The 20780-nt window shown below is 45.2% G+C and overlaps 1 protein-coding gene across 2 annotated transcripts; it reads left to right on the forward strand.

Annotated features, from left to right (window-relative positions):
• Nucleotides 1-1350: 1350 nt before the first annotated feature.
• nek1 (NIMA-related kinase 1) lies at nt 1351-18370 on the forward strand. Of its 2 annotated transcripts, XM_086224558.1 has the most exons (36): nt 1351-1459; nt 1794-1942; nt 2016-2112; nt 2194-2291; nt 2729-2812; nt 2899-2966; nt 3049-3135; nt 3585-3639; nt 4118-4318; nt 4410-4482; nt 6200-6351; nt 6517-6582; nt 6864-6923; nt 7002-7049; nt 7186-7266; nt 7524-7708; nt 7789-7905; nt 8009-8111; nt 8624-8707; nt 9142-9225; nt 9307-9384; nt 11016-11108; nt 11196-11393; nt 11480-11533; nt 11620-11848; nt 12021-12146; nt 12233-12397; nt 12785-12976; nt 13078-13183; nt 13473-13546; nt 13631-13848; nt 14327-14484; nt 14784-15133; nt 15332-15465; nt 15562-15694; nt 17635-18370. In XM_086224558.1, exons 2-36 carry the CDS (start codon nt 1826-1828, stop codon nt 17646-17648), a joined length of 4182 nt encoding a protein of 1393 aa, XP_086080684.1. In that variant the 5' UTR covers nt 1351-1459; nt 1794-1825; the 3' UTR covers nt 17649-18370. The 2 variants fall into 2 exon arrangements, with proteins under 2 accessions (XP_086080684.1, XP_086080685.1); XM_086224559.1 differs by lacking the exon at nt 8624-8707.
• The last annotated feature ends 2410 nt before the right edge of the window (nt 18371-20780 follow it).

Consider the following 20780-nt stretch of genomic DNA (forward strand, 5'->3'; position numbering starts at 1 on the left):
CCACTGGACTCTCAGCGGCTCGGTATTTGCTGGTGATGGCTCTCGGCTGCGAGGATTTGTTCTGGTCCAGGAGGAATATCGTCGGACGGCTTGATAACAACTGAAGGAGCTCGTCGTCCACGTGTAGATGAACGCAACCAGTAACGCAAGCGTGACGGCCACAAACGAGGGATAACTCGTGTCACAGTTCAAGTGTTGTGAAGATGTTGCTTCACTACAACTGATGAAGAAATAAAAGATGGGGTCCAATTTCCAAGAATCTTAAGTGTCTTAAAATAACTTTAATCACAGGTGAAAGCCTGACGTGTCGGCTGGGCTTGTTCTGTCCCTGCAGAGCCGCTGCCGATGTTATTTGATGTGCTGCTTGATGACGACGTTGTCGGTGAAAACGTCTTCCACGAGCGTGAGAAGAAGAAGGGAAGGATTTGGCCTTGACGCCGTGGACGCTGGTCCTCTCGTGACTCTGCGTTCCCCTGAGTGAAATATAAACATTTCACTAAAAAGGTGAACTGGAAGTAACAATTAATACTTTATTGTCTGAATTTATCAATGTGCAATTTTTTTTTGGTTGACTTTTTTTATCAATGTAAATAAAGAAGGTAAAAACTTTCAAAGTGTCGTGTCCATCATTCTCTCCTAATTCTATGAGCCACTTCAATGTTCAGTGAAATATGAAACATGATTAAAGGAGCGGCGTTCACAGGCTTCAGGGAAGGAGTCGCAGGGACAGAGGCAGCTCCAGCTGGTGAGGCAGAGGAGAGGAAACCTGAACATCTTCATCGTCTTACTAACCAACTCGGGTGTGCGGGGATCTCTGGATCAGGCTCCATGTGAGCTGCACTGGTCTTTTTATTATTTATACAGGGAAAAAAATGCAAAAAATACTGTCAGTGAGTTCTATAATGATGCTATAGTGCGTGTCTGACTTTGTTTTCACAGACAAACAAAACAACTGCTGGACACCAGATGTCCACTTCTACAGAGTCCACCCCCTCTTAGTGACAGGGAGCCTTCAGAGTTCCACGTTAAACCAAAATGTTGGACCAGAATCGCCTTCAAAAATGTTTAGGATACCCCAAATCCTGCTTGAGGAACCTTAAAATCTCTCTTAATCTTAAACCCAGATTTCCAGTGAGCCCTGAGAACACGGACACCTTCATTGGTGAGTGTGAAAAGAGGCTAGTAGCGTTCTAGCTGAGCCATCCTTCCGGGGCCGCTGCCCTGCCCCGTCCAGCTTGTGGTTGCTATGGAAAATGTCCACAGCAACACTGCCGTTAGGGGCGGACCTCAGAGAGACGTCAGCTAGATGATTGACAGCTCCAGAAACCAATCCATATTCGACAAAGTTGACGGCGGCCAATGAGATGAGATAAAGCCGTTGCTGTAGTTCGCTAGAGAACACAAGTGTCGAAGAGGGTTCAGGAGCTGGTGAGACAGCAGCGCCAAATACCAGCTAATGGTAAGCCGAGTGCCAGCCACATTACAGCGTCTCCACAGCATTACATAGGGAGACCGGTACGTGGCCTCGTGCTACAACCTGAGGGGACGTGGTGGAGTCGAGGTCCCGGTCCGGTACAGCCGGTGCTACTCTGTCACGGCTCCGTTAACATTAGCTGTGTTGCTACCGCTTGTGTTGTCTCTGAGCATCGCAGGCTGTCTGGGAGGAGATTCTCCCTGCCTCGACGGACCTGCTGTTGTTGTGTGTTTAGATATGACACGCTGTCATCATCATCCGACATCGGAATTCCTACATTCAACCGGTAAGATTCAATCATCTCCTTTATCTCTTTCAGTACCGGTATGGCATGCCAGTCTCTCCAGTAACATGGACAAGTACGACAAGGTGAAGAAAATAGGCGAGGGTTCATTTGGAAAGGCTATCCTCGTCAAATCCAAAGAGGATGGACACCAGTACGTCATCAAGGAGATTGGCATATCTGGAGTAAGTGTCAAGTTTCAGAGTTGATGTGATTCCCCTTTGCTGGTCTGACACATACTCTGTTTTACTTTGACAGATGTCGAGCAGAGAGAGGCAAGAATCTCGAAAAGAAGTTGCTGTTCTTGCCAACATGAGTCACCCCAACATTGTGCAGTACAAAGAGTCGTTTGAAGGTACGCTTGATCCGGGATGGACGGAATCCTGAAGCACACGTGTGTTTGCATGGATGTCCCTCTTCCTTCTGTGTTTTGCAGAGGGGGGGTGTCTGTACATCGTCATGGACTACTGTGAAGGTGGAGACCTCTTCAAGAAGATCAACTCTCAGAGAGCAGTTCTGTTCTCAGAGGAGCAGGTAGGCGCTTCAATAAGCCATGGGGCTGGTTTGGGTCTTCTTGGTGGAACTCCTCAGAATTCACCTTGTGGCATTTCCTACGAGAGATCGATCCATTTTCGGGTAGAGTTCATAAAATTACTTTAGCAGTCCGACGTTTTATTCAGTTTAGTCCAGTGAAAACCTCCTCTAGACAGGAAACTTGGAAGTGAGCGCATTAGTTGACAGGCAGCCTGTTGTTGGGTTGTGTTTGCTGCAGCCAGTTAGCTCATCTAACAATTGGCTTCAGCTGTGGAAAAAAAAAAAAAGGTTGATCCCTATTCCTTTTTTTTTTTGGCGCTTATTTGTTATGCGAGTCTTTTCAGTGTTTTTATCTTTTTCCAAAGGCATTTTCAGATAATAGATTTACACGTGGATGTCATGGAAGTTGAAACTTTACATTCTTCTGCCTTTCCTAGATCCTGGACTGGTTTGTGCAGATTTGTCTGGCGCTCAAACACGTCCATGATAGAAAAATCCTCCACAGGGACATCAAATCCCAGGTTCACCACACTGCCTTGCCTTTTCTCCTGACACTCTTTTGTCGTCTTACATGGAAATGAGACGTTTGTTCTTGGTCTCTCTGTAGAACATATTCTTGACAAAAGAAGGGACTGTGCAGCTTGGGGACTTTGGAATCGCCCGGGTGTTGAACAGGTATGGGAAAGGTCACGTGAGTGCATCATTTGGAAACTGCAAAGCACATTAAAATTTGATTTTCATCTCCCTTCATTTCCAGCACGGTAGAACTGGCAAGAACATGCATAGGAACCCCGTATTACCTGTCGCCAGAGATCTGTGAAAATAAACCATACAACAACAAAAGGTACTGAGTCACTATGTTGGGTCTGCCTAATATTTTTTAATAAATTTTGCGGAGTAAATCTGTGCATGTTTTCTCCCTGTCGTCTTGAGCCATGCAGGATTAGCTAGTACCTTCTGGGAGAAGTACATGTATAACATCTCCTCCTCAGTGAGTCAGCCTGCTTGTGTACATGTTCAGCAGGGAGCTATTGAAGAATTGATTCACTCGGACTATTTTAAGAATGGATGCAACCTAATCCACTTGAGTTACAATGAATGACTTGAATAAGGCAGAATGTCAATGCTCATTCTGGAGGGAGTTTCAACCCATAAGTCAGATTTTTCTCAGTTTACGATGGAGCTAAGAAAAGCTTGCAAGTGGAGGCCTTATTGAATGAGTGTGAACCTGCCCTGAACTTATCCCAGCCTCTCTGTTTGTATGTTTTTTCCCTGCTTTCCCTCCCTCTGCAGCGATATTTGGGCCCTAGGCTGTGTCCTGTATGAAATGTGCACTCTTAAGCATGCAGTAAGTATTCAATGTGATCTCTTTAAATACATCTTACACAGCACTGAAATGTCTCTCACACAGAGCGGTGCAGGAATGAGTCCTAAAACCCAGAAACAAGTTAGCATTGTTGAATGTTTGGGCCCCTTGTCTCAGAGTCTACGAGGTCTGGGCTGAATGCCTGAAATAAGCTCTGTGGTTCGTGCTGAAAGCAAAACTGCGGCACAGTCATAGTGTAGTTCATAACCTAACTTCAGCTTTGTGCTCCTTTTTATAATTCTGTTTATGCTTCAGAAATCATAAAACTGTGTTTATTTGTCCTCCTGAACAAAATGAAATGTTAAAGTATGATACAATAATAACTGTAAATAAATACAATAACTTCTTCGTTGGCCTTCAAAACCTCAGCCTACCTCCGGCACTCTGTACTGGAGTTGATCTCCTCCCTGTATATCTGATGGTTGCAAGACAAGTATCGATCTATTTTTTTTCTGCTCAGTTTGAGGCAGGCAACATGAAGAATCTAGTTCTGAAGATCATCCGTGGCTCGTACCCCCCTGTGTCCGTCCACTACTCCCAAGATCTGCGTTCGCTCCTGGCACAGCTTTTTAAACGCAACCCCAGAGAGAGACCCTCAGTCAGCAGCATCTTAGACAAATCCTTCCTCTCCTGCCGGATCCAAAAATTCCTCACCCCACAGGTAGAGCACACAGCGAGTCTTTGATTCAGTCAGAAGTAACCCAAACATGACGATGCTCAGCTACAAAGTGTTTATGCTTCACTCATTTCAGATCATTGCTCAGGAATTTCGCCATACTTTTCTTCACAAGCAGCCTAAAGTGGGCGTGGTGCAGGGGCCAGCAGGTAAGCAAAGTTGGCACTTGAAGTATGTCTCAGTTTAAAATCCCCGTGTTGAATTTTCAAATGTGACTGCAGCGTCTCATGACAGATAGCTTCCATGACATGTCGGATTTCTGAGTGAAAACCAAATGCAGCTGGCAGACAGTAAGACGAAGGGTTTGTTGGATCATCAATCATTTAGATTAAATGGATGGCTTTAATGCAGCTGTGACTTCACAGTACACTGAGTAGGAGGTTATGTAGATGCTTGGAGGGCTGCTGGCCTCCACCCACACTGCCTTTCCTTGCCTGGTCAGATCAGAAGGTGGAAGATAAAAGAGTCCTCAAACATCCTCTTTCCATATTCCATTTATTATTCATGAAGTTCTGTAAATATGCAAGGTTAGCAGTCTGGCTCTGACTCTGACCTAGAAGATGTTGATCGTGCTTTGTTTCCTCAAGACTCGCCTGCTTTACTCTCCCTCCTTTCTGGTGTAAAGCAAAAGTCAGCAAAGGTTCAGAATGCATGCTGGTTTTCACAGAGGATGACATGACATCACTTCATTCTTCTTCTCTCCATCAACTCCCAGTTTGTCTGAGCACTGATTTTAAGATTTTCCCCAGTAAAGCACGTTAGAGTCTGATCCAAAGCTGCAGAAAAGAGTTGCTAAGCCCAGATGAGCCTGCTGTCTACCATCTACTGATTCACCTTCACGATCAGTAACGTATCCATCCATCCATCCATCCGGACACTTGGTCCCTTTCACCCCTCAAAGTGAACTCAGACCAATGACTCAGCATGTTTCTTCCACATACGTGAGCACTCAGAGGTGGTCCGAGTCCATGTTGTAGTTTGAACCTTTAGCGCTTTTAGTTGACAATGCACCGATTAGCACTTTCCCTTCCTATTGTGGATTGTAGGCTTGCTGTAGACAGATCACATGCACCAAAGAGCTACTGCACCAAAAAAAAGAAAGTATTAGCAGCCACCATCTTGTTCTGAGTGAAAATTGCCCATAATCCAAAGCAGTTGAGCTCTGAGCTTCTGATTGCATAAATAGAGTTCTCTTCCTGGCCCCATTAGAGCTGAAGTAAGCCAGGAAGAGAACCCAGTCCTCTTTCAAATGGACTGACAAATGTGAACACGCTTGGTTGTTGGTTGGCTTGTTGTTTTTGTTTTATGCTCTTGTGTCTCATTGCCTTTTTTAAACTTTCTGTTAACGCGTGGTTTGCTCTTTCTCCTCTTATTCTGTGTTCCTGAGTATCTCTTTCTGTCAAGGCACTTTGTAAACTAATTTTTTTTAAGGGTTCTATATTAATAAAGTTCAGCTGCAGTTCTTTGGTATCTTATATCAAACTCCCTGTCTGTGGCCACTCATAAGTCAACCCTTTTGTGAAGTGCAGCTTCTGTACATTACCACAAGTCACACAAAAAAAAAAAAAAAGTAGACAGGATTTTTGTAGTTGAGTGGAAGAACACACATTTTGAGAGGAAAGAGGAAGGAGAAGAATCACCACAACTGATTTGATCCTGTTGCTTTCAACCAAGGCCGGAATCCAGGAGGGGAAATGAATGACTTCATTTTCTTTATTGATTGTCCTAATTCAAAGCTGTAGCAGAGCAATGCAGGGCCGAGGTTTGAAGCATCAGCAGTTCAACATGAATAATGTCTGGACAGCACTGACATATTGAGACAGTCTTGCACTGAGGAGATGACTGTCTCTTTTTGTGTGTAACTAGCCAAGCGTCCTGCCCCCGGTGCCATACCATTCACCCCAGCACAGAAGATTACCAAACCAGCTGCCAAATACGGAGTGCCTTTAGCTGGGAGGAAGCTGTCGGACGCAGCCAAAAAGCCTGCAGAGAAGAAACCAGCAGTCAAACGTAAACCGGTTAGTTGGTGACTGATGTGATTTCTTAGCTTCTCTGAGAGAGAGAAGAGCTCTACTGAGCCTGAATTCCTACTCCGGCACGTCGGAGCCGTCTCCCATCTGTGTGTGTTTCTTACATTATAATTTGTTGGCAACCTCTGAACCCCAGTGTCATATGTTGCTCAGGCCCCTCTCCCAGCAGCCCCCCAGAGAAGAGTGAGTCAAGTGGAGGAAGAGAGGAAAAAACACGAGGTACAGCTGAGAGTGCCGCATTTTACTATGAGACTTCCCTCCCATTTACTCAAACATGAAGGTCCCTTCCCTCCCAACCAGAACTTTTTCTCCCGCTCATTCCTATCGTCCCACGTCCTGCTCCCAGCTCCTTCGGAGTGCCTTGCCTGACCTAACTCTCTCTCTTTGACCCGTCTTTCCCTCCTCGTCTACCTGCTCAGTGACAGCAGACCTCCTGCCTCAAAGTGTCTCTCCCTAAGAGCTTTCCTTTTAACTGAGTTATGTTTGGCCTCATGTTACAGGAAGGCATCAGAAAAAGAAGGATGGAGCTGCTGGAGAAAGAGAGGAAGCAGCGAGAGCAGGTGAGTGTGTTGTTAAATGTCTCTGACCGTTATCAGAGTTTGTAGACTTGCAGTAGTTGTGACAGGTGTCTCCCTCAGATGATGCTGTACAGAGCCGAGCAGATGAAGATCTATGAGAAGGAGAAGGTGAGTGGCAAATGTGCATGTAGCGAGTGTAGTTTTTGTCAAGTCATACCCGCTGTCATTGGTCAAAGCATCGGAAGGGTTAGCACACTGTCACCATCTGAGACAGAAGAGATTATGAATGTGGGAATCCTTTCAGATCAACCGCATCAACCAGGCCAGAGAGCAAGGCTGGAAGCATGTCCTGAGTTCCAGTGGAGGCAGCAGCCCAGAGAGGAAGGTACTGCATACCCTGGTAACACTTTACCACAAGGGTACCTTGAAAAAAGTTAGTTAATGCGCAGTTAACTAGACTACGTGTTATTAATGGTTATCAATTACTAATGGTGTTTATATTTACGGGTTACAGCCAAGATGGATGGAGAACTGGTGGTGATGGGGAGTGGGGGAGTGTTAAGAGTTCGTTGCATGACAATGTTAATTCCATGGCCCACAGCTCCTCCTTCCGGCTCACAAACCTTTCTCCTTCAAACCCAGAGTTTTTTAGGTGGTGGAAAGAGGGCTACAGGTGTTGGTCCTAGTCCAGTCTCATGCTCGGTTCAGGGTCCAACTCCAAGAAGTACCTACGAGCACTACCATACTGCTCTGGACCAAATGGCTAAGCCCCAGTCTAAAGACATCAGCAGGGAGGGGTCCTCAGCTGGACCGGGCAGTCCTGTTCGGTACGTTCTCTTCTCTTTCAGTGGATGATGGAGGTAAATTTAATGATTTTTTTTTAACAGTCTTGCATCTTTGTGAGAAGTGTACCAGCTGCTGCTGGCCCAGTGCTCAATGGCCCCACCCCACTACTGAACCCCGACATAATCAAGAGGGAGCTGCAGAGGCTGCAGCAATATTCCAAGCAAGCCCACATCAGTAGGTCAGTCACACATCAGTAACTCTGGGTTGAACCTCAATTCCTTTTTTTGTGAAGTTGGTATCTTGTTAAAAATGGAGTATTCATTGCCTTATCCTGTTTGCAGGCAGTACAGTCACATGGCTGCTGAAAGGGCCTATCAGGTGAAAGAGTTCTTACAGCGTAAGAGAGAAGCCAAGCTCAACAAGCAGCGTGCTGAGGGACAGCTGGTATGTGGTGCCTTGTCTACTGGAATTATTAGCTTCACTTGAGTTGACACTGTCAAGAAATACCAAAGCAGTCCCAGAAACCTCACTGACTCTGTGGTTTATATGAAAGTCTCGCACGAGTTCCAGATGGACAACAATAACAGAAGTGTCGCCTTACTGAGTCACATGACAACCGACAGAACCAACAGTTGCAATTTAAGCAAGATGAGGATGAATTACTCACAAAGGCCTGTAGAGGGCAGAGATCTCAAAGATCATGATATGGTGGAAGAGTCACAGTTTGAGCTCTGAGGTGGAGAAGGCTAAACTGTACTAGAAAGGTCCTTCAAGATACAAACTCGAGTCGCTCCTTTTTACTTCACATGACATAATTTGATTCATTGAAAATGTAAAATGGTATTTTCTTCAATGGTGAGGCTTTCCGTAGCGTCTGGGCCCCACTCATAACTGTTGTGGCAGGTAGGTGGAAGGGCTGCGTGCTTCTAAATCTGGTTAAATTGAACGGTAAACAGGGTACCCGGCAAAACCTGGCAGCAATCTATGGAAACCTGGGTGGTTCGCTTCGGTGCAGGAGACCCAAAGTCAACGAGGAGGAGGTAGGAGCCCAGGCCTCACCCCCCCCCAGCCTCACTCTCCGACTCACTCGTAGCACGTCTGGCTTGGCTCGTCCGCTTGTATGCCTGTGACACATCCACCCATAACTCCCTCCAGCGGCTCAAAGCCTGCACAGTGTCTGATATCCTGAAATTTATTTGCAAAAAACAAATATTGCTTTTGTTGTATTTTGTCCCGTTTCAATAACCATGCCATGTTATTTTCAGTTTCAGAGTAATGGACCTTTTTTCATTTGTTTTGAGTGGAACACATAAATGAATGTTTTTTTTTTTTCCACCGTGTTATTTTTCATGCTGACTAAATGGCTGACATGTTAATGTACAGATACTGTCATCATCCTGAGTAATGCATGTTTTTCGTATTATGTGGATGTCAGTGTGAGTCTGTCAGGGTTTAACATACTTCTGTCTGTCAGGAGTACTTGGCAAGGCTCAGGCAGATCCGCTTGCAGAACTTCAATGAGCGTCTGCAGATCAAAGCCCAGCTCAGAGGAGAAAGGGTACCCACCTCCGCTTATAGAATCAGAACAACTTCTAATGAGCGTTTCCCCAGATTTCTCAAGTTGTATTGTCTCTTTCAGTATGACAGTGATGGTTCTCACAGCCAGGAGTCCATTGAGGACGCAGAGCTCCAGAGAAAGAAGTTTGAGGCTTTGAAAGTAAGTCTGTGAGAAATTAACATCAGTATGTGCATTGTAACACTGAAATGAACACTCTATTTAAAGGGGAGTCATTAGACTCATTTTCAGGTCTTTGTAATTGATTCTGGACTCCTGTAGAGCAGCTAGACACCACTGACTGCAGAGGAAGCTCGGGAGATCTTTGGAGCACTCTGCCTCTTGATGTCTCTTCCTGGTATTTTCTGTATCTCTAAAATGTGGAATTTACCACTCCAATTTGCCCTCGTCTGTGTACACCTCCCACGGCACCCACTGCGCTGTGATTGGTCACCATTCTGAGGACTTCTGAAGGGCTGGCGAGCACTGCCATGCCTCCCCCATTTCTATGGTGCAGGAGGTCAGAGTAATTAGAGAATGTTGCTTACAACTCCTATTGTCTGATTACTGACACAAACTAAGCACAGCCAGGACACTGATGGTGTTCCCTACAGCCTCTGACTCTTCAACACCACCATGTAATGAAGGAGAGCGCTTCCATTTAGCTTCAGGTCATGAACGCAGTCCAATGTGAGGTAACATGAATAAATAAACACCGCTGTGCAAACAGCTGTGTGCATGCAGGGAGCATGCCCATATATGGAAGTCTGACACCTTGAGCTTACTAGTAAAACACAGAGTGCAAAGCCAACTGAGAAAGCCAGCAGATTGTACTTGTAGCTCATTATGTGAAACTTCGGCATTCTTTAAAATATGAAGGCCAGAAAAGGCAAAATAGCTCTCCTTGTAGGAGCGTATTCTCTGTACTCTTGGAATAGACCTGAAGAGCAACATGAAACCCAAAGCACTTGAGACAAGGAAAAGAATAATAAAACAACTTGTACTTGTATGACTTGTCCTCTTAGATGTTTGACAATCATCTGGCAACCACTCCAGAGAACATAAAAGTGCTTTTTTTGCCTGTAATGTGTTTTATTTAGTGAGATTACTGTAAAAGCAATCAAGGAGAGTATATTCTTATATTTAACTGACATTTTTTTTCCCCTATATGACTTCTTGCCACATATTTTTACTTGAAACTAGAACACCTCTGGTTCCAGCCTGACGAGCTGGCACATTCAGTTGAAGATGTTACCTGTAGTGTAGAACTGGGGTTGCTCTAGTTTGGTAGATTTTAGGTCCAAGTGTGGATTACTGAGCGTGTGGCTGGATGAAGAGGAATTAGATTATGCAGTGAGATTTGAATCGATACGTTTGAGGCTTTGTAAACAGACATTTTGGACAGTTGTGCTGTGGTTAATAGCTGCTCTCCATGAGCGACAAGCCAAAAATATGTGGCAGGTGTTTTCTGACTGATGGTGAGTCACTGAAGTGCAAGTTACACTTTTTGGATAAAATATCATCTGTGTTGTTTTGATATATTATTATAATGAATTTTGATGTGTGTGTGTGTGTGTGTATATATGTATATACTTATATGTATATATTTATATTCGATATATGTATAACAACTCTATGACATTTTGATTTCATACTAGGAGCCTCGACAGAAGGGTTTTCTGTGCAGCGTATTCCTGTTATTTGTTTGTAACCTTGTGTGTATTTTAAAGTTGTGCATATTAGAATCAAGGTGAAAGCTAAGGCTTGTCCTGTGTCAATCATGGACCCACCAGGCTCAAGCAAACGCCCGTGCTGCTGTGCTGAAGGAGCAAGTCGAGAAGAGGAGAGAAGCGCTGGAGAGAGAGAAGCGACCCCGGGAGGACCATGTAAGCTCTCTCACCCCACCAGTGATGCGGTGATACCGGCGCATTAGTTTAGGCACAAACTAATTTTGGTATTGTGTATTGTGGAAGCTTGCAGCACGAGTGGTGAGGGTTGGCATGGCAGCAGGAAATGCAGTAGCTGTAGCAGTATCGGCCATCTCTGATAGTCCTCTTACCCAGCCCAGTCCCTCACAGCCAGACCCAGCCTCCAACGCTCCAGCCCTTCCTGATCCTGAACCCTCCACCCCTGCTATATCCATGACTGCTGCCCTGAAGAATGTTGGAGCAGTTAGTATCAATATCACCCCCCACAGAGTGGTGTATTTGAGGGTGTATTCCTCTGCTTTATCGGTTTACCTGTTGGTGTTTCACAGACTACTCCAGTGAAAGACAACCTGCCTGCATCAGACTCAGCTGCTGTCATTCAGGTGCGCTTGTCAATATTCGAGGATTGATGAGTCTTCCTTTGTCAGTATTTACAGAGATAATACTACTTCATGTTTTCTTGTATCAGAGTGAGAAGAGACAGATCCTGCGCAGACTGAACCAGAACCTCAAAGTCCAGAGCCACATGGACGAAGTAGAGGATTCACCTCCACCCCCTGCAGCATCAAGTCCTGCTCCCCAGCAGAACCAGCCCGACCTCCCTCTGAACGGAGATCGGAAGAAGTGGGATGCTGCAGAACTGCCTGTACTTCCTGTGGCACAGCAAACGCTCGACAAATCCTGCGTGACCTTGTCCAGTGAGTTGAGACCAGGCCTGCATGACCCATCATAGCAGAGGAGGAGATGACTTGTGATCAACTCATGGAGCCTTTATCTGCACATTCTAGCCTCAGTTGGTGCTGCTCTTCTGCAGGAAAACTGGACATCTAAACTTCTGTGTAAAGAGTTCTATCTTTCCCTCTCTTTTAGCCCTCTCGGCGTCACCAGAGGACAGGCCATCCTCTGGGGGAGACAGGAAAAAGTGGGAGGCAGGAGTTCCACTGGTGCTGCCTGTTGCTCAACAAACACTGGGGACCACATGCATCACCACCATCGGTGAGTTCGTCTCTCCCTGAGATAGATTTGTTGTTTCATGCCTCCACTGGAAATTGAGGTCTCCTTTTCCATGTGTGATGTCTCAGAGCAAACCCTGGGGGAGGTCATACAGATGGGTGAGCTGCAGGGGGACGCTCTTATGAAGGAGTGTCCAGACTCTCAGAGGCTGCAAGAACATCAGGAGGCAGGAGTTCAGCCTCTGGCCCAGCAGCTGGAGAGTGTCAGCATCCGTGACACGTCTCTTGGCCTTGGTTAGTCCTGTTTCCTCCCTGTATTTACCGGCAATATTCAGATGCACAAACGATAAAATCTTCAAAGCAGTCCTGAGATATTTTAAGCCTAACCTTTATGTATATTTTAGGGGTTTTATTTCTGTTTTTCCTGTCTTTGCATCTGTTGATGAACATCATGGTGTATCGGGATGTACGATATTGTTTTTGACCCTTTTTATGACTTATTAGACTGATTGACCGTGAATGTTGATATCTGAACCAAAATGAATGTATATGATATCCTTTGTACACACTGAAAACCAAAAAGGGACCTTTTCAAATGGATAAATCTCCCCCAATATGCAGTTTTGGAGAATATTATTCGAGCAGTAAATTAATTTTCTCGTGATGGCATCATCGTCCCAGATAAGCCTGACCAGACAACAGAAGTGGAGAAGGCCAGGATAAGTGAAGAAGAGTTGAACAAGTCGTCTGCTGTGGTTCTGGCCCCGAAGGTCGAGCAGGAGAGTGGCGCTCCAACGGAGGCCTCCCATCAGCCAGTATCTGTGGCCACTGCAGCAAGAGGAGTGGCACTGCCCCCCTACCCCGAGATTCAGGGTTAGACTGTCACTCATCCTTGTTTTGATCAGATATTTTAGGTTCTTATTCTAGGATACTGCCAGTGCAATGCCATCTTTTGTTGTCTGAATTCCTCATAGATCCAGCAGACTTGGAGTCAGTGGTTTTGGACGACGAGTGTAAACAGGCTTCACATCCTCCAGCTGGTGTGCATCAGGCGTGGGAGAAGGAAGCCCAACAACCAATGTGACTATCTCTCTTTATAAGCCACATTATTGAGAAAGACATGCACTCTCACACAATAACCAAAAATCCACATTTAATTCAGCCATGCCATTGTCGCAGAGCTCTAACACAAGCATACTAGGGTGGACGAGTTGTTTTACAGTAAAATGGGCCTCATTCTTGAAATGACTGCAATATTAAATTGAGGGCTAAACTGTTCAATGGTGTGAAAGAACAGGTTTGTGTGTAAGAACTTATCTTAAATGATTCCTAATATTGATCACTGCTCTAAAGTGCTTTTCACTCTCAGGCCACCAGAGGGCGATGCAGGCTCAGCAGTGGCTGAGGAGGATGAGAAGCGTTCAGGGAAGCCTCCAGAATCAGGTGAGCTTGGTGGTTAATGACTCAGGAAATGTCTGCATGTTTTACCTCTCATCTCGGCTGAATGTGCTCTCCTGTCTCTTCCAGCTTTAACCCAAAGCGAGGAGCCCTTCCTTGTGAAGTTGTACTCCCCAGCCCACCGACGCACCGTTGCCCTTGCAATGCTGTCAGCTCAGTCCTCCATGGATGAATCCTCCTCGTCTCTGGCCTCTCGCTCCCGCTCAGTCTCACCTTTGCGCTCCAAAAACCACAATGCCCTCCTAATTGGTCTCTCGACAGGCATGTTTGATGCCAACAACCCTAAGGTGATTACTGGTTAAGAAGGAATTTTTTTTAAAGTCTTTTTTTTTTTTTTTTACTGGAAATGACATGGCACGACAAGGAATGGCCTTTACAAATTGTAATTTTGTAATTGGTCACATAACCACATGGACTCTGACCTGATTAGACGATCTAGCGATCAGGTTCGTAGGGTTTGCAGGGGTTGAGGAAATTCACTCGTGCCTGGTGTCATGTAGAGGCTTGTGTGGTATTTTTAGGCAGGATCTCTGTCTTCTATATTAATGAGAGGGTTCGGAATGGAGCCGGAGCCATTAATCTAATTATCTGAACCTGCAGTGGCTCTGACACAAAGAGCATCCATCAACCCACATCTTTCATAACCTAAGATCTGCAGAAACTAGCTGAAGAGCTATGTGTCACAATACTGGACACCAACGCGGGGTTTCTGAACTTGATTTATTTAAGCTTTACAATCTTTCTGTGTTTGCTCGGTGCTGACAGATGCTGCGGACGTGCTCCCTACCGGACCTCAGTCGTATCTTCAGCTCTCAGCAGGATTCTGCCGTGACTTCAGAAGCTAATGTGGCTCCAGACAACAATCTGGAAATTGAAGACCTGGATGAGGGAGCGAAAGATGACGACCAGTCTGAGACTGAGGAGTAAGGAAAACACACTCCCAGATGCAACCTTGCAGACAAAGACATGCTTGAGTAACACATAGGCTCTAAGTGTTGTGGTTATTTTGTGTGGACATGCGAGTGAATCCTTGTCAAATATAAAAGACTCCTGCAGCTCGGTGATGGCCGACAGTTCTGATGGTGGTTGTTACTTTTCTTTGCCCTCGTTTTATCAATCAAGTCATGAGAGGCGACATGGTGTTTATTTTGCAAAGATGCTCGTTAGATGCAGGCAGCCGGTGTCCCTGCTGTGTGTTCCAAGAATATGCCCTGTTTCCTAGTGCGTACGAGGACGAAGACCTCAGGGAAATCCGGGCCTCCATGGAGCGACTGCTGCAAGAAGAAAGTGACTTAATGAGGAGCCCTCCGAAAGATGGAGCTGGAGACTTCAACGGAAACCCTCCAGAGGCTGAAGACCAGGAGCTCTTCAACAGGATAGCAGATGAGATGGAGCAGGACGGCAATCAGATGGCTGTGGATGAGGATGAGGACGATGATGGAGAGGAGGATGAGGACGAAGACGAGGAAGGCTCTAACGGGAGCCCTGGTGATGAGGAAGCAGGAGAGTTGCTGACCAACGGTGAAGAGACTCACAGTATTAACAGCCAGCTCAATGAAGAGTGGCATTCAGGTAAGAGGGGGAGCGCTGGTGGTTGTTTGTCCTGCTAAAATATGCTCAGGAGGAGGTTTGCAGCTTTTACAACAAAAAAATCTTGTCAGATGATTGATACTTTGAGTTATTTTTGTAAGCACCTGCATAGTGTTTGTGACCCAAATGCCAAGTGTAGCTGTTTCATGAGGAGCGATTTGTAATTCCGCTGTGCTATAGATAGCAGCGGGGAGGACCAGGAGGGAGAGGCTGAGCATCATGACAGCATCTTCAGTCGTCTGGAAGAGCTGCGCTTCAACCTGGAGCAGCAGATGGGCTTCGAGAAGTTCATTGAGGCCTACAACAAAATTAAGGTGTGAGGTGTTGAACTTGTCCACGCAGCCTCACAATGAAGTGCGAGAACGCACTCATAGAAAAGGTGTTTGGTTCTTCTTGTGGTTTTTTTTCAGGCTATACATGAAGATGAAGATGAGAATATTGACCTGGGTTCTAGTTTGGTCCTCAGCATTTTGGGAACAGAGCACCAACATCTGTATCCCAACATTCTTCATCTGGTGATGGCAGATGGAGCTTACCAGGAAGGTTAGTGGCGGCAGGCAGCTGGTAGTTGCTTCAGGAGGGAGAGATTGTTGGAAGAGCACACGTTGCTTTCATGCGTCATGCCTCTGCGCCTGCAACTCCCTCCAACATTTCCGGAACGCCTTGAGGGAATGTCTTCAAATTCGGAACAAACATCCACTGGGACTTGGGGATAAATTGAAAAGAAATTTGGAGGTCAAAGGTCAAGGTCCGGTTACCTTGAATTCATAAAAAAATCTTAGAAAAGCCTTGATTGAATTTCTTCAAGTGAAATTGAGACATCCTGTTGGACTCGAGGATGACCTGATATTGGCGGTCAAAGGTCAAGGTCACTGTGACCTTCACAGCGTATATCATATCTAATGAATACCTTCAGGGATTTAGGGATTCACCTGTGGCAAAAATGTCCACTGGGACTCCAGAATGAAAATATTTTGCCGGTCAAGGTCACAAGATCTCTTGAACACCTTGTGGGAATTTACTCACATGTGATTCAAGCGTCCACTGGGACTTCAAGATGAACTGGGAAGATGGTGGTGGTCAGAGGTCAGGGTCGCCATGACAACTGCACAGTGTAGGAGGACACAACTGCAGTGCTTCATTTTTCATTTGTTTTTTGATTAAATCCCACTACTACCAGATGTTGTGCCAAGCCTCCTCCTCCCTCTTCATTGTTCTGGTCTTGGCACGGCACTCGTCTGGTACGGGAGACATCATGTCCTCTTTCTTCATGTCACTACCAAGTTGTGAAACACACCCTTACTCCATTTGTCTGCTTTGTCTCTGTCAGACGAGGCGATAAGGGATTCAAAAAGAGATGGAGGGAGGAGGGCTACGTCTTATGAGCTTGACAGGTTTCCCTCAGGATTTGCAGCAGCCTCAGATACATTCTCTCACTGAACGTCTCAATTTGACAATTCTTTTGTTTTCTATTTTTACCGTCTTCCGTGAAAGGAACGGAGGAGGGAAATGTCAGATGTCTCCACATATCTCCAAATGTGTAAATGACGTTCACGACTCCAAAGCATACAGCAGTAACAACGTGCCTTTTGAAATATTTTGATACAGCAATCAAAGAAGAAAAGCCTACCAATAAATTACCATCATATTGAGCAAATCTTTATGAAAATTAAACTTTAAACCAAAAGGTCTCTTTTTCAATGATGCTCTCATTTATGACACTGGGGAGATCTCTCTGAGCGCGTCATGGCGAAATTGCACAGATTTTGACCTGGAAACTTGTAAGATCATATTGTTTCTTTCTCTCTATGTTGCAAGCATTTAAATAATTTTGGTCGTTATCGATCGTTTCCACCTGAAAACGTAGAGCCCAAAGTGAAGGACATGGCATTTAGAATACAGAGGGTTTGAGATGATGACAGCGTAACATTTGGGGTCAGTCAGGATGCTTGTTCCTCCTCCGTCAGACGTGTTGTGTTTATGAACCGGCTGTCGTCTCATCTCTGCTGTGTCGCCGGTTCACTAAACCCTCAAGAACCCTCCAGTCACAAATCTGCTCTGTTTACTTCTCTTGAAAGTTGGAGCTTTGCTGTGCAGGGTAACGAAAGTGCAGAGTGTGACACTGAAAGTATGTTTTCAAATTCTTCTACTGAAGGCAAAGTTTCTGAAAGTTTCTCTGTTCACCTCCAATCTTGACGTGTGTGTGTGTGTGTGTGTGTGTGTGTGTGTGTGTGTGTGTGTGTAGAAGTACGACTGGTGATGCCACGGGTAGTTTGGAGCTAGTTGTGGTGTCACTGAACCTTTTTAATGGGTCGTTTTCCCAGATGAAATCCAGTGTGACTGCTACGGCGGCAGTTCACCCTCTGCCTGTATCTGATGATAGTCTTTTGCTTTCTTGAGTCTAAACGGTGACCTCTGCCTTCATAGCAGAGAATCTGTCTTTACCTCGCTCTCTCTCTCCCCCCCCCCCCCCCCTCTTTTAGATAATGCTGAATAATGTTGAGTGCAACGGAGCTGCTGGCAGCGATGACAATCTGCTAGCTATCTGATGTCTTCCCACGACTCCCATCATTTGCAGACGGATCTATGCAGGAAGTGGTGCAGCCATGCTTCTAACAGTGTTTCAGGCACACTTGCATGATGAGTAACTTGTACGCTCAAGGCTGTTTTTCCTACTTTGACTATCAGCTGTTGACACTTTTTTCTAACCCGTGTTCATTCAGAAGTGCATTTCTGTGTATCAACCAAAGTTGCATTCAAGGGTTTGTCTTTTTTTTCTGGTTTTGTCTCGTATCCGTAAATGCATGTATCGTGACAGCATCATGCCCGTCGTGTCCTGTGGCGCTTTTTATTTCGGTAAGCAAAGGTCAGGTCCTCTCAGGTGCTCTCTTTCTGTCACACACTCCAGCTTCAAAACATAAACCAGGTCACCCTCAAAACCAATGTACCGTGATCCTTTTCTTACTCTTAGCTTCACCACACAGGACGTGAGAACTGTCTGTTTCCACATTTCCCGCTGTTTGAGGTAACCCAGTTTTTGTGAGGCTGCTAAATGGTAACAAGGTACTGTAGCAAGACTGCAGCTTTAGAGCGGTGGGTGTGATGTAGCGATCAGTGCAGCGAATTGTACTGAGCATGTAAGCAATGGTTATCTAATTAATATTTGATAATAAAGTAAATATTGTAAATATTTCTATGAAATAAACTGTTGTTTTTTTTAAGAACCTGAGGGATTTTTCTTGTTCTTCAGCCCTCCTGCCATGTCGACTGAGGTTTGGTGAGAAGATTTCTGACATTAAAATATGATTTCTATTTCCAGTCTCAGAAAAAAATGTGATTCTGTTGGAAAGAAACTTTTCGCTCTTTTTTTTTTTTTTTTTTTTTTTTTTTTCCTCATTTTCACGGATGCACACTGGTCTATTTTCATCCCCGGCTCTTCAGCAGACCGCCCCTCTGTCAGCTAGCAAGATCTATGTGCAGTTCCCCTCCCTGTGGAATCATACAACAAGAGCCTCCAGTGTTCCGACACCCTGTCTGATTTAGTGCGACAGAAACGGTGGGTGCGTGTGAGCATAACCACGTATTTGACAGTAGAATCCTTCCAAGAACAATGAACAATCACGCTTGATCATACATCCTCGAGTCTCCCGGGAATTCAACACTGCAGTAACTGATTAGAGCGGATGGAGATTCAGCCCATTTTTCTCTTATTCTATGTTTGTCATCTATTTACAAACCGTTTGGCAATGCTTTCTGGCTCGCTGTAAAATTTTAGCGTAAAATGATGGAAAAAAATTGTGCTGTGCAATTCGGTGTAAAAACCATTTTGTATTTTATTTTTGCAAAACATTGCGGTGTGACGAACAAATGGCGTCACGAGTCTGCTCGCTCGTATGAAATGTGAATTCCTCTGCTCAAGCATACAAACTGAAAGTGCAAAATAAAGACGAATATCAACCGAAATTTCTGCAACGTTTGTGCCCTTCAGATGATAACTGCGCTTTTTTGCAGCACAATTGGAAATGAGGAATCAGGATTTAGGGATGAGAGGGTGTCGTAGGGAGTAGAGGGGCGACTTCCTGGAGGAGGGCAGGAATCCTCGGCTCCAGCAACTGGATTTGATGAATGGCACACGGCTCCGTCTCACACATCACTAGAGCAAATGGCGTTTTTGCCGTCTCAGCCAAAACCATGCAATAAGTCACTCCAAATGTAAAGTTGAGGCCACATTCTGACTGAGCCCAGTTCACACTCCTATTTGATTTTGCACAGCAGTAATGTGTTGACTCACATCCATTTGGTGGTAGGAGGTTCTGGTTACGGGATTTAACTGGACTGAGACATTAATGGAGAACCAGCACAGCACCCAATGGTGTTACTGTTGTCCCTTTTATGCGTTTCTATGTATTATTAATGGCTGGTGGTTTCATCTCTCATGCGTTTGCTGGGCTGAGTCGTTTTACTCAGATACATGCGCACAGAGCCAACAACCTTTTCCTTCTGAGTGTTTGCATTTCTGCACTCATCTGAAGAGAACGACTGGGTGTTGAGAACATGGCAGAACCTGAAGATGATGTACTTGAAGAGGACATGACGTCAGCCTTTGACATGACATTTAGAGGTCAGCGGGTCGAGTGTTAATACACACAACATCCTGTGGACTGTGTACTTTTTACCTTTGGTACTTCAGTTCATGTAATATCAAACACCTCTAAGTAGAATCTTGGATAGAAACTTTGACCAGAGAACTGTCTGAGTTATTTCTACTCACTGTCAGTCTACAGTCTGTGTATTTGCATTGCCTCTGTTGGGATATGAAGCAGATAAAAGGAGCAACCGCCAAACAGAGCAGTTCTAGACTCACTTTAGAGGAACAGAATAAGCTCGCTGTTGTTCAAGTCTGTTCCGTTTCAGTGGCAGCTCTTTCTCTCTGAATTTGGCCGACTCAGGGATGTGTTGTTTTTAACTAGCGGAGGGATCTTACCCTTCTCTGGTAATTTTGCTTGGTTCGTAGGCAACAACATAAACAAAAGGAAGCTTAATTACTGACAGAATGCAACAAACCCATTCAATGCTTCGCTCATGAATTCTGCTAAATTACCAGCTGCGCTAAAGGCGGTCCTGGCTATGAGGGGACAGCTGAATGTGCGCTCCTGGCCACAGGCTCATGCAGAAGTACGGGCTGGAGGGCCTGAAACACATATTTTTGTATCATGTGTGTCTGACTTCATCCCAGCTGTCAAAGAAAAAATAAAATAACCCCGCAGAGAAATATATGCACACGACCATCATCAGGCAGTGGCAGCCATTGAGCTCTGCACTGAGCTCTGCATTCAGCATTCAGCATTCAGCTCTGCTCCCTCATCTCATTTAAAAGCAGGTTGCTTGAGGTTGAGTTGGTAAGTTTGAAAGCCTCATCGAAGTAACAGAAATGAGATCATGCAGTGGGAGTGTTCTGATCTTAACTGCTCATTAAGAAATTGTGGTCTAGTTTCAATGAAGCCGTCTTTTATAAATGTTCATTGTGAAGCATTGTCATCCGGTCATTGTAGTTCTCCTTCACTGATGCTGGAGTCTATTTACAGTGAAGGAGTGTGGAGAGAGGCAGTATTTCTGTCAGGGTTCATCC

This window comes from Aulostomus chinensis, chromosome 14 (assembly GCF_037954235.1).
Source record: "Aulostomus chinensis isolate RoL2024-O1b breed Wild chromosome 14, RoL_Achi_v1.0, whole genome shotgun sequence".
NCBI classification, from domain to species: Eukaryota; Metazoa; Chordata; class Actinopteri; order Syngnathiformes; family Aulostomidae; genus Aulostomus; species Aulostomus chinensis.